The 15676-nt window shown below is 35.7% G+C and overlaps 2 protein-coding genes and 1 long non-coding RNA gene across 4 annotated transcripts; 1 reads left to right on the top strand and 2 right to left on the bottom strand.

The window, feature by feature from the left end:
* Positions 1-554: 554 nt before the first annotated feature.
* Positions 555-1085, top strand: LOC113324701. Its single transcript, XM_026572996.1, has one exon. It carries the CDS (start codon positions 555-557, stop codon positions 1083-1085), a length of 531 nt encoding a protein of 176 aa, XP_026428781.1.
* Positions 1086-2113: 1028 nt separating this feature from the next.
* On the bottom strand, positions 2114-6290 carry LOC113320816. 2 transcript variants are annotated; one of them, XR_003346307.1, is made up of 8 exons: positions 6061-6290; positions 5568-5721; positions 5387-5458; positions 4810-4962; positions 4154-4581; positions 2869-2922; positions 2725-2775; positions 2114-2505 (listed from the first exon to the last, which is right to left on the bottom strand). It is a non-coding gene; the product is annotated as an uncharacterized LOC113320816 (long non-coding RNA). The 2 variants fall into 2 exon arrangements; XR_003346306.1 differs by having other exon boundaries at positions 4154-4962.
* A 7531-nt stretch (positions 6291-13821) lies between these two features.
* LOC113324702 (EP1-like glycoprotein 2) lies at positions 13822-15153 on the bottom strand. Its single transcript, XM_026572997.1, has one exon. It carries the CDS (start codon positions 15151-15153, stop codon positions 13822-13824), a length of 1332 nt encoding a protein of 443 aa, XP_026428782.1.
* Positions 15154-15676: the final 523 nt, after the last annotated feature.

Consider the following 15676-nt stretch of genomic DNA (forward strand, 5'->3'; position numbering starts at 1 on the left):
ATTCCAGCTAACCTACCACTCATGTCTAGTCCAGAGGAAAATACACAATGATTTTCAGCCTTTCAGTCTACCTAAAACACGCTCAAACCGCAAGCCCTGATCTCTGGCCGGTGGCTGCAAAAGTTCCCGCCAAAACTAAAACTTGAATTAAGAAGATGGTGTCCCCCTAACCAAACTGGGGGTGCAAATAGGAGGTGGCGCCCTAGGGTGCAAATAGTTAAGAAGGTGCCCCTTAGTAATTTAGGTGCTCCTTATCCGACTTGGGGGTCCGTTTAGCAAATGTCCTCCGGGGTCCAAATAGCACTTTTCGAGCAACTTTTTCCACACAAGTGAATTTCTCCAAAAACACCTATACAAACATAAAAACACCATAATAAGTATAAAATCAAGCACTAGCAATACAGACACTGAGGATATTTCAGACACAAAAATGTGTCTATCACTATACCTGGAGCTAGAGGTCAATAGAGGTATATGGAGGTAGTATAAAGGAATGGGTGCAATCCTGGTTTGAGGCTGTTGAATATCAATTAGATGAAGACAGGTGTGTTAGAATGGCCAATGCTGCCTGGAAAATCTGGAAGTGTAGATGTTGCTGTGTCTTTCAGGGAGTAAAACCGAATCCTATAAAAGTTATTAGGCGGATTGATACCTTAAATTTCATGACAGGAAAGAAGATGAAAAAAGGAAAAACTAACAATTATGCTTCTCTACCAGACACTATCATAACTTGGAAACCCACGCATGATTTTGATTTCTATATAAATTGTGATGCTTCATTTAAATTACCTACTACTGCATGTGGTATTGGACTAATACTCTTAAATTATGCAGGTGAATTCACAACAACAAGGTGTGGATATGCTGCTGGAACCTTGAGTGCTGAAGAGGATGAATGTGAGGCTCTCTGGTGGGCAGTTAAGTGGGCCAAAGAGCTGAACATTCAGAAACTGTGCTTCATAATAGATGCACATAAGGTGGTTAGTGGAGTTAACGAAGATCTTAATAGTATTTGCTGGCAGAACCATCCGGTGCTATCAGACATCAAAGAAGTTTTTCATTCTTTTCCTTCCTGGTCTTTATAATTTGTTAAAAGAAACTTAAATAAGACGGCAGATAAATTAGCCAGGTATGCTAGGTTAGTTAAGTTGTCAAAAGTCTGGTCTGTTACTCCTACAAACTTCATTATAAGGAGTTTAGAGAAAGATAAACACAATGTCTTCTCCCAGTAATTAATGAATTATTCATTAGCATCAAACAAAAAAAAACATATTAAAGCGGAGAATTCTAATTAAACGGGTAAATCCATACGACCGATGTAATTAAAGGTTAATGTAAGCAACGTGAGAAGTGTTAGCTACTTTGTTCAAAGTTCCCAACATTGGGGCTAGCAAACACTTTGAATAATCTTGTTCGTAGAAAAAGCCTAAACACTGACAATCTTCACCGCACCTACTTCTACAGTCATCCAATTTCAAGGATCCTTCGCCTTTGCTATAATCGCTCATGAAATGTTCAACAGTCACAACCTTGAAATAATCCACTTTGTTGGTCTTACCGGTATTATCACATTTACACTGTATTGGAGGTGCACAGTTCTTGGCTCACCCTAACAATCCCTTAGCCGTTGGGTAGGCAACACACTGTTCATCCTCACATACACCTAAAGATCCAGACTTTTTGGGAAGCATACACTCGCTTACACCTCCGTTTCCGGTTATTTAGAATCTCAAATCAACACTAGTGGAAAACATCTGATTTAAGATAGTCAGGTAGTGTCGATTTAACGAGTTAAACGGCACTTTTAATGTCAGCCGATTTAAGACTTTTTGCTTAAAGTGTCGTACATTCAGTGTCTTTTTTTGGAACGACACTTTCTGAGTGCCCCTGGATTAGGATGCTTTCTGAGTGCTGCTACGCACGACACCTTGGTATCGTCGTAGATTTGATTTTTTTTAATATAAAAAAAATTAGTCAGATTTGGCTAGCTGACTCCAGTTATTCTTACTAGGCTGATATAAATCTGATTCAAATTCAAATTGTACTAAAATGAAATTCAAATTAAACTGAAATTTAAATGACAATTCAAATTCAAATGAAATTTAAATGACAATTCAAATTCAAATTCAAATGACAATTACTCAAGTTATCAAATTCAAGTGACATTCAAATTCTCAAATTCAAATTCTATATAGAACCTGATTCGTCTAATACCAAATAACAGCTCGATTACATTGAACTGTACTCATAAATTTAGTCCTAAATCATTATAAAAAACTTCTAATTATTAAGTTTTCTTAAGTGATACAAGTCCTGGGAATTTCAACAACAGTTTCAGTCATTAGGATCTTGGTACTAGCTTGCGTGAGAGCAGAACTGTAGACACACAACTCTTTCAACCATTTCTACATCCAGCAGGAGCAACGATCTTACCATCAACCATGACATCAGTTAGCCTCATGAGACCATCGGGAACAGAGTGCCGATATCCATGAAGGTATCAAACTACATTCAGAAGAAGAGTAAGTCAGACCTTATATGCTAGGTTTACATGACTTCAAACATAATATACACGGAGGTGGTCTAATATGCCCATCATCAAGACAACAACAACAACAACATTTACATAGTGACTTCATTCCTAACATCAATATGGAGATGAACAAATAAACCATATATAGGCAGTGAATACCATAGGCATGATGAGTATGCAAAGACACATACCTCGAAAAAAACATTGTGATTGAATATCTACAACCCACATTCAGCTAGTTCCTGACAGCATCAAGAAGTGAATGAATCTCTATATGCATAAAGAAGATAAAAAAAACAACAACAAATAAACAAGGATTGAACGAGCGTTATTACCTAAGCATCCCCATCCGAATATTCATCGTCTCCACATTCAGCTAGTGCTAGTTCCTGACAGTATCAATAAGGGAATGAATATCCATGTACATAAAGAAGATAAAAGTAATTTAAAACCACTTCCTCATCAACCAACTCATGGTTTTGTTCAGAATCAGTGTACACTATAATGTGAATTATATTCTAAATACATTTTATCTGCACAAGGTGCAAAAACATGAGAAAATTGTACTGATTGATGAACAGGTGCCACAACCATAAACATGTGCAACATATAAACTACTGTTGTGCTGAAGTATTCTAGTGCATACTGGCTCGAACACAAAAATTCTTCTCTAAAGATTCCAAGAATGAGTAACTGGCTTTATTTCATGTTCACGACATTGAGATCTGATACAATTGTTCAAATGACCGTAATCTGTAAAGTTAAGGAAAAGTTGTCACACAAACCAAACATTATCTAACTATTGGTTTAAGATCAAACTCCTAATGTACCTATAGTTCTCTACAGTGGAAGGAAGATAACAACTCTTATTAGCTAGCGAGAAAAGGTAAGCCCTGTACAGAGTGGGATATTTCAAAATCATCATCTCCTCAAAGTTCTGCTAGAGAATGACCAAGTATCAGCTGGTTTACGAGTAGAATCTCACCCATCAGCTTCATCAAGTAAAAGAGGCATATAATTGACATGGATAATGAGGGATTCATCAAGTAAAAGAGGCATATAATTGACATGGATAATGAGGGCTTCATCAAGTAAAAGAGGCATATTATATCCCCAAACCTAAAATTTGTTTACAAATCAGGGAACTAAACATATAGATACAGCAAGATCAACCGGGTCAATACTAAAGATGTCTGCAACATCAATTTCTTCTTTGCTAATAACTACATTCCCGAGCACAGAAATTATGATCAACATGAGCATTTTAGCATACCTAGAAATATTTTGATGCAATCTTTTGTTTTAACACCAACATCTGAAGAAAATGTAGTTGTGCATAAATATTGCATATATGATTCAAAAAAGAAAAAACGATGAGTATACTAAAGAAAGGGAGGAAACAAAAACAAAATTATTGAACTGTAAAAAAGAAGCAGACGGCAACACTAGTCGAGATAAATATACAGGACAACATGTGTGATTATCTAACCCCAGAGAGTATCTTAATTGCAAAGTCTATGTAAGTTTGCATTACTGTTCAGCAATTAACACATGTATGGTAAGAAGAAAATAAGCTTTCATTGAAAGGGACAAACATTTTATTGAAACGAGCATTATTACCTGATCATCTACATCCGAATACTCATCATCTCCAACCGTTTCTGAAATCAATGGAGCATCACTAGAGGTTGCAGTGAAGACATATGGATCTTCAAAAGCATTCATATGGGGGTCTGATCTTAGCTTTCCTACAATTATCAGGTAACGTATTCTCAACCGGTAAAATGGTTTTCAAATATCCCAATAACTCAGTCATGAAAACATCAGAAATTGATATCTTGCTTTCATACTAAGTAACTCAACTGTTGCCGATAATTTTGTATGTTCAGGACTACAACCTGGATATAAGGGTTGCCCAGCATCTTGTACCCTTTTACTGTAATTGACATCAGCTGTATCTTGATTATTACCACCAGAACCATCTTCCACATCAGCACCCGGAGGACAATCATCATTGTTATGGCAGTTTTCAAAGTTATTGATACCAACTGCACGTCATAATGTCTCAGTAAACAAATCGTGGATTCTCGAAACATGAACATCTTCATTCATAACATAATTAGCGAGTAAAGGAGGAGGAGCTTCAACATTGAAAACATGATCACTAGGTTGCTCTCAGTGATGGATCCATGTTTGGTATGTTATATCAAATCCATTCTCAAGTATATCCCCATGTACATCTTCTAGAGATTTAGGTAAACAATTGTAAATCTTACATTTCATGCAAGGACATCGAACTTCATCACTAGCTTCACCAAGACTGTCTCTTGTAAATTGGATAAAGGATTGCACACCGGCAACCCATCGAGGTGAATACTTAGTGCATAAATCCAATCTTTACTTGGATGAAAAACACGACGTCGAGACATCTGCATAACAAAAGAAATACATAAATCAATTTCCGAAATACAACAACAATTTGTGAGAAATGCATGAATCCTGAACAAAAAAAATGTTTGAACTAATTTCAAACAGATGTAATAAGTGGCTCATGTGTTCAACTACAATAAGCATTGATATGGGAATAAGCAATGAGCTCTAATTTTCACTAGTTTGATGAATTGGCATGATGCAGACATACAACTTTAACCAAATACCAGAACACACCATAATTGTCTTCAAAACACAAAAGCTTGCGCAAGGAGAACGAATATCTAATATAATTTTTTGCAAATACTAGAACACACTAAACTAATTATCTTTCAGTAAAATGATTAATTCATGCTGGTTGATCGAAGTCCTTGTATTGCATCCTAAGGTACACTACAAACAAAGCCTAACAGTATCAACTACCTGGATTTTCGTTCCAGATCTTATCTGTAAGGATTTAATTGTTTCACCTCCCTTGCCAACGATCAAACCAACCTGCATATAAATTGTGCTTGTATATTAGACACAATAAAGATACCCATGAATTGTGTTCAAAACTGCTCGCATTCTAATTTACTAAAAAAAACAGCAACAAGGACCAAACCTTCTCATTTGGGACTTCTATCTGAATTTAATTCAACAGGTCTGGTTGTTGCATATCTATCAGCTTCAGTATCTCTTGTGATTTGAATTTTATCGCCTGAATTATTCTGCAATAACCGAATGGTCTCCCCATCTTTGCCTATAAGAACACCAACCTGCCAAGAACGATTAAATTTTCATTTGTCAGGATTCATACAACACATCACTATTTGTAGTCAAATTATTGCTGATATGTAAATGATATAACCCCTCAATTCCTGCTTTTTAGTCAGATTATTGGTGCTATATAAATGAAAGAACCCCCCAATTCGAAAATGTTAGTCAAATTATTGCTGATATATACATTTATATCACTATATTACTAATTTTTTGACCTAATTAAACAAAACCCCTAAATAAATAGAAAAAATTGTTTATTTCCCTAATTAATTGATACTCAGAAATTGAATCTCAGAATTTAACTCAGAAATTGAAACTCGGAATAAAGTACATACCCTAATAAGCTGGTGAATTGAAGCTCTGATAAAACCTGAAATCAGAGGTGAGCTAGCCGTTTTCAAATCTTCTGAAAGTTGTTGAACCCTAACTAGTAAATACAACCATCATGAATTCCCATGGTGATGATTTAATTTGTTCGAGACAAGTAATAAATTTGCTTGAGAGTGAGATAAGTATTAGATCTGTAGAGAATGGCATTTCCCGAGAGTGAGAGAGAGAGAGAGAAAAAGACGATAATATGGGTTTTCTTTTTTCTCGATGGGTAGCTAACAAGTATAAACATAGACCGAGTCAGATTTTCACCTGAGTCAGCTAGAGCTGAATGGGCTGAATCGGATCTCTATGAGATTATATGAAGTTGAAGTTTTCTGTAACTTCTTAGAAAGGCTGAATCCATGAGAATCGATTATATGAAGTTGAAGTTTTCTTTAACTTCTGACAAAGACTATAAATTTTTGGTGGTATATAGGAAATTAAAAAGACAATCCAACTTCTTAATTAGAAAGATTGGAAATTGTGATTCAGCCCAATTGAAATAGAAACTGTGACTCCTTCTTTGAATTTTTATTCAAATTACGTAATTGAAGTTGAAAACATAAAAGATTGGCATGGCTTTGTAAAAAGACTTGAGAACGGAAAACAAAAAAAGAAGTTTAAAACTGAACAAGATTGATGATACCAATATATTTCATTAGATAAGAGCAGGGCTCATAAACCTGCTAAAGCTACATATAATTAGATAAGATCAGGGTTCCTAAACCTTGCTAAAACTACATACATATATAGATAGATATCCGTCATAGAACTCACAAATTTCGTACAACATTTCCTAACTTGTTTTGAGGGTCTTCTTCTTTACATAAAAAGAGATGAGACTGAAAACTACAATGCACTTCAACTGTACCCAAAAAAAATTCCACCAAAATAGTTACATCTATAACCCAAGATCATATATCCCAAAATACTTACATATATCACTTCCATTTTGTTCCCAAATTCATTGTACCCAAAAAAAAGTCCCATAAAGTTCTGAAAACCTCCACAAAAAAACTGAACTTCCAAATTCAGGAGAACTAAAAATCTGGATCATCACAGGTCACCGAGTGTCGTGGCCACAAAATCATATCGGCTAAAGAAATGTCACCAAGAGTTCCAACACCATCATATAGATCCTCAGTAGGTACCAAAATTTGATCAATGAGGACCAAACATTCTCTATTCGTTGGCTGTGCACTCGGATCAACGCGTCCAAATGCAACAAATCTCTTCCTTAAATTCCTCAACACTACCTTGTGAGACCTATGCTCAGAACCAGTACCAATATCCATAGCCTAAGACAATATTAACATCCCTTTAGGTCAAAAAAGAATAACATGTCTCCATAAGAAAAATAGTGAAAACTAAATGGTTACAGATTCAATAACTGCGTTGTTTAAAATGTGTTAGTAAGAAAAAAATCTTACCTGACCAGTATTAACATTGTTGGTTCCACCCCACCCCCCTAGCTGCCTCAACATACTCCTCAAGAACTCAGAGACGATCTTCAACAACTCTATTTTTCATCTGTTCTTGTCGCAACTGCTCCCTAGGAATTGCAGAATCAAGCACTTCAGTCTTCGAGACACCACCTCATATACCTCTAACGAAGCCCCCACGATCACTCCCAAATACCTACAAACAAGTAAACAAAATGAGTTAGTAAGTAAAAGATTTTATTTTTATAAGAATAAATAGCAATCTGAAATTCTTATGCACCCACCTACATCCTTGTCCACATGGGTCTCTTTACTATACTGCTCAGTTTGTAGCAACTCTTTTACCTCTCTCTGCAAAGTACAAAAGAAATTATAAGCAAGTCGAAATCAAACTAAAAAAAAAGCATACTTGTGAACCTAAAATCAATATGCAAAACATCCAAACTTATCACATATTTCCTGCATCTTACTTCATAATCATCAGAGTCACATTGTTCAAGATCTTCTTCTAGCAATTCTTGGTACACATGTGTAGCAACAAAGACTACAAATCTGCTAACAGTCCCAGTTGGAGTTTGTTGTTCCATTATATGGCGACGCCGCACAATACCATCTCTTCTAGTACTATGTAGAGCTTTAACTGCTTTCCTTGCCCTTCTCCCTCTCACCCTGACTACTTTATCGTTATCTTTATTAACCATGTCCACAAAAGCCTCCCAATCTTCCTTCTTCTGATTTCTTGGCCTCTTGGCTTTTTTTTTTCAGCAATAGTAGCACCAGCTGCATCACACACTTTCCTTAGAGGAGTCGTCCCATTCTTCCAAGGTTTGTTTGCCATTTTTATAGCTTTGTCCTTGACAAATTAAGGCACGTTGTACACATTCTTGATTGCTCTCCACACTTCTTCCTTGAGTTCCGGAGGAACTTTCCTCCAGGTTTCGTAAGATGGTGACACAATACTCTTAGTAATCACTCCAACTTTGGTGGAATACGCTTTTGAATCTCCAATGGGTTGTCCAAGTGCATTGAATTCAACTGGAAGTAGGTGATCAACTGCATAAAACCAATATACTTAATTAGTAATTATAACTCAACTGTATAGTTATCACTCATCATTTAACGAGTTAATCCATGACCAAAACAAAATTCATTTCTTACTAAAGAGAAATCCATATAAAAGGGTCATGAGTCTTAGTGACCAAGATTATTGAAACTACACTCCAGGGTACAAAATGAAAAAGAAAAAACAAATAGATGCACCAGGTCTGCGCAACTAATTTCTATACAGTACCCAGCTAAGAGTTTTGGACTATCTAGCCATACAATAAACAACACATTTGAACCTTACGATCACTTCAAGAATAATAACATTAGCTTGAAATTCGATCTAGTTACAATCAATAGAAATTCTTAATTTATACGCAGCAAATTTTAACCAAAACGTTAGCATTCCCAGATTTATAGGAAATGAAAAACGTATCTGTGTCATTGAAAACAAAATAAGGGAATTAACCTTTCTTCTCAACTTATATGAAAGTTCAATATCCATTTTGCTTAAACGCCACAGCTAATTCCAGATGGAATCTATATTAATGACTTAAAAATACTACCTTTGATCATTAGTTCAACCATTTAAGAAGAAAAACCCATGCACACTTGATTACAAGGGACTGTGAAGCATATCAAAAATGCAATCATTGCAATGCAATAGTATATAAACATGAGATACAATGACAACAGTCTAAAATGCTTACAAGAAACATGTCTTGAAACAATCTATGAAATTTGGTAGGAAATCATACAGTCCAAAACTCCAGACAAAATCCACAATTAAATATGGCTACTAGATTTTGGTGCTAATTACTGCCAACTATGGTTCGCAACAAAATGAAAACATTCTAGGTATAGCTGCGTTCACTTATTGAGCCCTATTGCAAGACATTTAAAGCAGATGCAAATATCTTTGCATTGCGCTCCTACTAGAATTACTAGTACTGAGAACCAACAAATGAATATCTAGTTGATGATAAATAGATGCACTTCTTTCTATATGGTATGCAACATGTACACTGTACTTGGGTGTCAACTAATTCAGCACAACACGTAATTCATATCACACCAGATAAACACGATAATATGAACAACTAATACTGCAACTACCTCTTGCCAACAATATATCTAGTTAAGGTTGCCAACAATATATCTATGTTATTGCCATCACTACAAAAGAAGGAAATTGAAAGACACGACTATGTTATTACCATTCCTGCTTTCTTGAGAATTTTGAGTTTCATTGAAAGACTGTTGGAATGCCTCATGCCACTGATCCTCAGTATGTACACTTCCCACTGGTTCATTACTGTGACCATAATTTGGAGAGTGCTCACCATCAGATGAAGACAACTGTTCACTCCTAGAACCTGGACTTACAGAAGCATTGAGCAAGAGAGTAGGCCATTCACTTGCAGTTGACCTACTAGTTGTAGGATGAGATCGGCTGCGACTTCCGCTACTAAGTCTCACCATAGTCATCTAAAATAAAAAAGAAATCATACCATTTCAGTAAAAAGTTCATATTTTTCAACATTAAGATCATCTGAAAACATATTTAGATATTAATCATACAAATCATGATATAAATTGCATAAAAACCACCCTAAACATGATAAATCAAATAGAAATCATAAACCAGAACATATAAAGCCATGTAATTTTAGAAAATTTCATATTTTACTTCATTAAGAATATTTGAAAACATATCGAGATGTTAATTATACAAATAATGATATAAATTGAATAATAAAAACCCTAAACATGATACTGATCATACAATACAAAACAATAACAAATCCTAGAGTTATTTAACATGCTCTTCATACCCAATCATACAAAACAAATAGAAACTACAAAATATGTGATTTTCATAATAAAGTGATTTTACCTCAAGATCTTGCAGAAATCAAATAAAACCCTGTCAACAAACACAAACAAACGACAATTAAAACCAACAATTAAACCAGAGGAACAAGAAAAGAAATCAGAGAAGAGGATTATTTTTTTCCAAACCTTAATTTAAAAATTACAAACCCTAACTTTACCTTGGACAAAATCAAGATTGAATCTGGTTTTGATAATGGCTAGTATCAAATAAAATGGTTCAATAGTGTAATTTTTTTCTCTGATTTGGGGTTTGGGTGAGAGCTGGAGTTGGGGGTTTGGGTGAGAGACAACCACGACTAGATAAAGAGATGAAAGAAACATAAAAATTGTATATTACTCGATAATAACGAGGGACACTGGTTTCATCTTAACCGTTCCAACAAACAAGTTATATCTAACCGCACAAAGTGGCGGGAATCTTCGCGCCAAAAATGTATCTAGCGGTGAAACGAAACCAACACTGCGTCGTTGTAAAAGTCAACTAAATTCAAACCACTATGATGACTTGACTTTATTCAGCAATAAAATCATCTGTGTCGTTCTAGAAGTCAACTAAAGTCAAACTATAACGAAGACTTGACTTTAAACAACGACACGTTCGGAGTATGGTGGTTTTGAGACATTAGGTTTTTGTGTCGTTACATTATGACTCAAATAGCCTCTTTTCCACTAGTGCAATACCTTGATTTTTTTGTTGCATCAACCATTTGTTACACTCTTTTTCCGAGTAGACTGATGCAGTATTATAGCTGGTGGAGTCTGACATAGGCGACAAAGTAGGAGGGGACCAGTAAGAGATAACAAGTTTCCAAGTTCAGCGGATACCTCTGTATTTGGATTTTGAGAGAGTTGCAGCCTCCATTGTCCATCGTGAATCAAACCTGCTATATTTGCTTCTTTTTTCATAGCTGCCTTGTAAGCTCTTTGATGAGTTTATGAGAATGGGATTTGAGATTTCCAAGTATCCAACTAAAATTTAGTTAAGGTTCCATCTCCAATGTGCATCTTCAAATTCCAATGCGCTATTCCTTTTTCATTCCCATTTCGTTTCCAAAATCCTCTCCCATAAGAATCTTTACAATTTTTGCGGATTAAATACTCTTTCTCTGACTTTGTTTTGTATTGTATGATTTTTCTCCAAAGTGCTTCATTCTCCTGAGAGTATTTTCAACTCCATTTGCTTAAGATTTGAGTTATAATATTAATCTACTTTGAAGTTCTTCATATGATTATCGCTTATATATACTATAACAAATGTTTATGATCGATTGATAGATTGTTTAGGTGGCCAACTGAATTGATTTATTTATTTAGTCAATTGCTAGTATTGTGTTAGGAGATAAGTAATCGTCTAATAACTTGTACACAAGTAGATAACACGAGACCTTCCAAAGGGATTCTGTGGAGAGACTATGTGTATAAAAAATACTAAAAAGTAGACCTTTATCTAAGAGTCTAACTAGTAGGATCAACCTATAAATTCACAAAAGATAAAGCGTTCGACCAAATTACACCTTGAGTGATCTACCACTAGGTAGTTTAGACGAATAGAAATCTGGTAGTCGAGAACTTCCGATGATGCTGCAGAAGTAAAAAATGTCAATATGATTATACTTCAAAAGCAGTGAAATCTCCCCTTTTTATTTAAGCGAAACTATTTTTTAGAGTATATAAAAAATAAACGAAAAATATGTATAACGAGAAACTTACCATGAGCGCTTGACAAAGCAATTGTTAACATAAGAGAAGTAAGGAACCTGAACTTGTTGAACCTTTTTATTATGGCGAACACTTTGTTTTTTTAAAATAAGAACCTGATTTCATGACTTATCAATCAATTTTTCTAGGTAAAACTCACACATACAAACAATATAGGAAAAACCTGCTTTGATATGGCATATGGAAACAATTTGGGGACAATCGACACACAAATAATTCACTCATGTAAATATAATCCAATATTGATAATCAACTCAAATCCAGAAATAAAATATCCCTCGGGAAACAGCGTCACACGGTCATAGACTCATAATAGCATGTATAACGATATTAGACTGTCATCACAGTTAAGCTTAGTATGATTATGCCCTCTCGATCACGGGATTTATAGGGATGGTCTAGGTAATGGTGGGACACTTATATGTTAATCTATTGGTGGAGAGGCTTGCTCCACCAATTCGGTACATGAAAGTGGTTCATACTTAGTGGTTTCGTTATTCTACCAATGGAGAATTCCTTCTAAAATCCGCGTTTAGAGGTTTTATTCTTTCATGACTATCCATGAGTACTTTTTTACTTGGAAGGGTACCGAAATCCGGTACCTGTTCACTTGGAAGGGTACCGAAATCTTCTGTAAAGCCTAGTCAGCAAATCAATAACTATTCGCAAAGAATTGGTGAATTAGTCCGATTTATTCATTGCCGCATGAAAAGTACGTCCAAATGCAATCTTGAACGGAAAAACACGCCTCTTAAAATTTCAAAGGATTAAACTCGCATTCCATGCACTTTTGAAAATTCGCGCACTAAAATTTGTTGTAGGTCCACCGAGTTAATACTTTTTCTAATACTTTTTCTTATTTTTAATTTACATCAGGATGCATCCAGGTTCATCCTCGCTATTTTTTAAGTTTAAGCCAGAATGAATCCAGTTTCATCCTTGCTATCTTTTTTTTGTCCGTTTCACCCGTAATAATTTTTACTCGTCCATTAGAACCATGTTTTAAAAATATTTGGACAAATGACCCATTTTCCGACAACTTTCTTCCCAGTTGGACACAAGACCTTTAGAGTGAAAGTTGTTGTCTTTGTAGATAGCTGTCGCGAAACAACTCGACATTGATGGTCTTTCAGAAGAAAAAAATGTAATAGTACCTGAGAGAGCGATAATGTTCTCTTACATGGGCACACCAATTGCCTTTATATAATACGAATACCGTTTCGGTGATCCAACAATCATGATCATATTGTCTTATACGTTCCGGTATCATCCTCGAAATATTTGATTTTTGTCCATTTAAATAATAACAACCTGGATGTCCTTTTCACCCAGAAATTGTTAATTTTAGTCTTTTTTATCCAATTTTGTGTATTTATATCCCAGTCATATTCAATTCAATTCGGCGACGGGTATGTGCTGTTGAGAGAAGTTACTGGCAGTGGGTGCCTGCGTCATGCATGTCTGTTTCGAATTCAGTAATGCACGAAGCCAGAAAAAGGCGAAAGATCAAAACTGAATTACATTACTTGCTTAACCAAATTTTCATTGATTTCTCTCAAGTACCTTATCACATAAAGCTGAAACTTCCAAACTCAACATGAAACAAACATATTGAGGATGTACTTAAAGTTTAATGTAAGCTACATGAGAAGTGTTAGCTACTTTGTTTAATGTTCCCAACATCGGAGCTAACAAGCAATTTGAAGATTCTTGTCTGTAGAAAAAGCCTAAACACCTACAATCTTTACTACACTTGCTTCTACAGTCATCCAATTTCAAAGATCCTTCTCCTTTGCTATAATCGCTCATGAAATGTTCAACACCCACGACCTTGAAATAATCCACTTTGTTGGTCTTACCAGTATTATCACATTTACGCTGTGTTGGAGGTGCACATTTCTTGGTCCACCCTAATAATCCCTTAGCCGTTGGACACGCAACACACTGTTCATCCTCACATACACCTAAAGGTCCACACTTGTTCGGGTACTTACACTCGCTTACACCTCCGTTTCCGGTTATCAAGTCAAACAAATTAAACGTCACTTCCCAAACACCGATACCGTATAAAACTTTGTCGTAATATGTATAGATCTTCAGGCTGCCATCAGATCCTAATCGGAGCAAGGAAAATGTACTATTGTATTTGGGTCTTCCCAAGATTGTTGTTCCTGCTGAAGAATTAGCTGCAAAAAACTGAAATGATAACTCATATGCATAAGCTTCTTCCGTTTCTGGTGAGCTGCTGAACAAGGCTCGAGTCATTGGTTCACTGGTTCCAAGCCAGTCAGAAGTGTAATAAATTAATGGTTTCTTGAGGTTTTTACTCTTAAGATATAGGTTCAGTCTGTTCTTTTCTAAAACAAGACTATAGGGACCCTCAGATCCATCAGCATCAGAAGAACGGCTGCTTATGCGATCCGGACCATTTGCATGTAAACTCTGGCCAACCAAAAGGGTGTCACTTGGATGCTCAAAACTCTGCCAGATAAATTTTCCACGACTATCATAAAGCACAATATTGCCGTTCGGTAAGATCTTAACACCCACAACACCTTTATTAGCAGTACCAGTCTGCCAAGCTATTCGACCATCTGCATCAGCTAATACAAGGTTACCATCTGCACCAAAGGTCAAGGTGGCATTTTCACCAACCGGATTTCCACGGTTAGCATCCCAGACCCACATCATGGGGGACTCTGAAGAATCTCCCATTATCAAACCAAGTGTATATGCATTACCAGTGGTTCTAGCCATTGCATTAGGAGTGGTGCTATAAAAACAAAGTTGGAAAGGAGAACTGGACAAAGAGAGAGCACGGATAGCGGCACCATATTCGACGATGTACGCTATGACGAAATCTCCTTTATTTGTGAATTTGAAGGTCTTTGAAGAAGGTACAGTGGACTCGGCAACAAAAGATGATGAAAAGAATGAGAGTGGTGATGAATACATAGGTAAGGAAAAAAGAAGACATCTTTATCAGCTTATGCTAGGGATAACATTTGATGCTACTGATATGAAAAGGGTCTTTAAGATATATTTCATGGCATAGCTCTAAGAAAAACAGGTATTATCAGCATAGCGATAAGAAAAACCAGGTGAAAACCGCCGCATACAAACCGCCTCTATACGTCTTTCGAGGGTCAGATTCATTGGAATCCACGAATTAAAAAGAAAAAAGCGGTTCGCGAGTTATAAATCCAGAGTTATCACCATCATTCTACAAAAAACTCATCAAAACAAAAATAACACAAAAATCCCATCAAAACAAAATTAAAACAAAAACTCCAAATTTAATTGTTGGTTTCATCAAATTTTATGATGAAACCAACATTTAAATTTGGGGTTTTTGTATTACCTTTTAAAAATTTGTAGTTTTTGTATCAATTTTATTTAAGATGGAGTTTTAATGGATCCCAACATTTAAGTGGGATTTTTGTACCACAAGTTTGGTTATCTTGGATTTTTATGACTA

Source organism: Papaver somniferum, chromosome 11 (assembly GCF_003573695.1).
Source record: "Papaver somniferum cultivar HN1 chromosome 11, ASM357369v1, whole genome shotgun sequence".
Taxonomy (NCBI): Eukaryota; Viridiplantae; Streptophyta; class Magnoliopsida; order Ranunculales; family Papaveraceae; genus Papaver; species Papaver somniferum.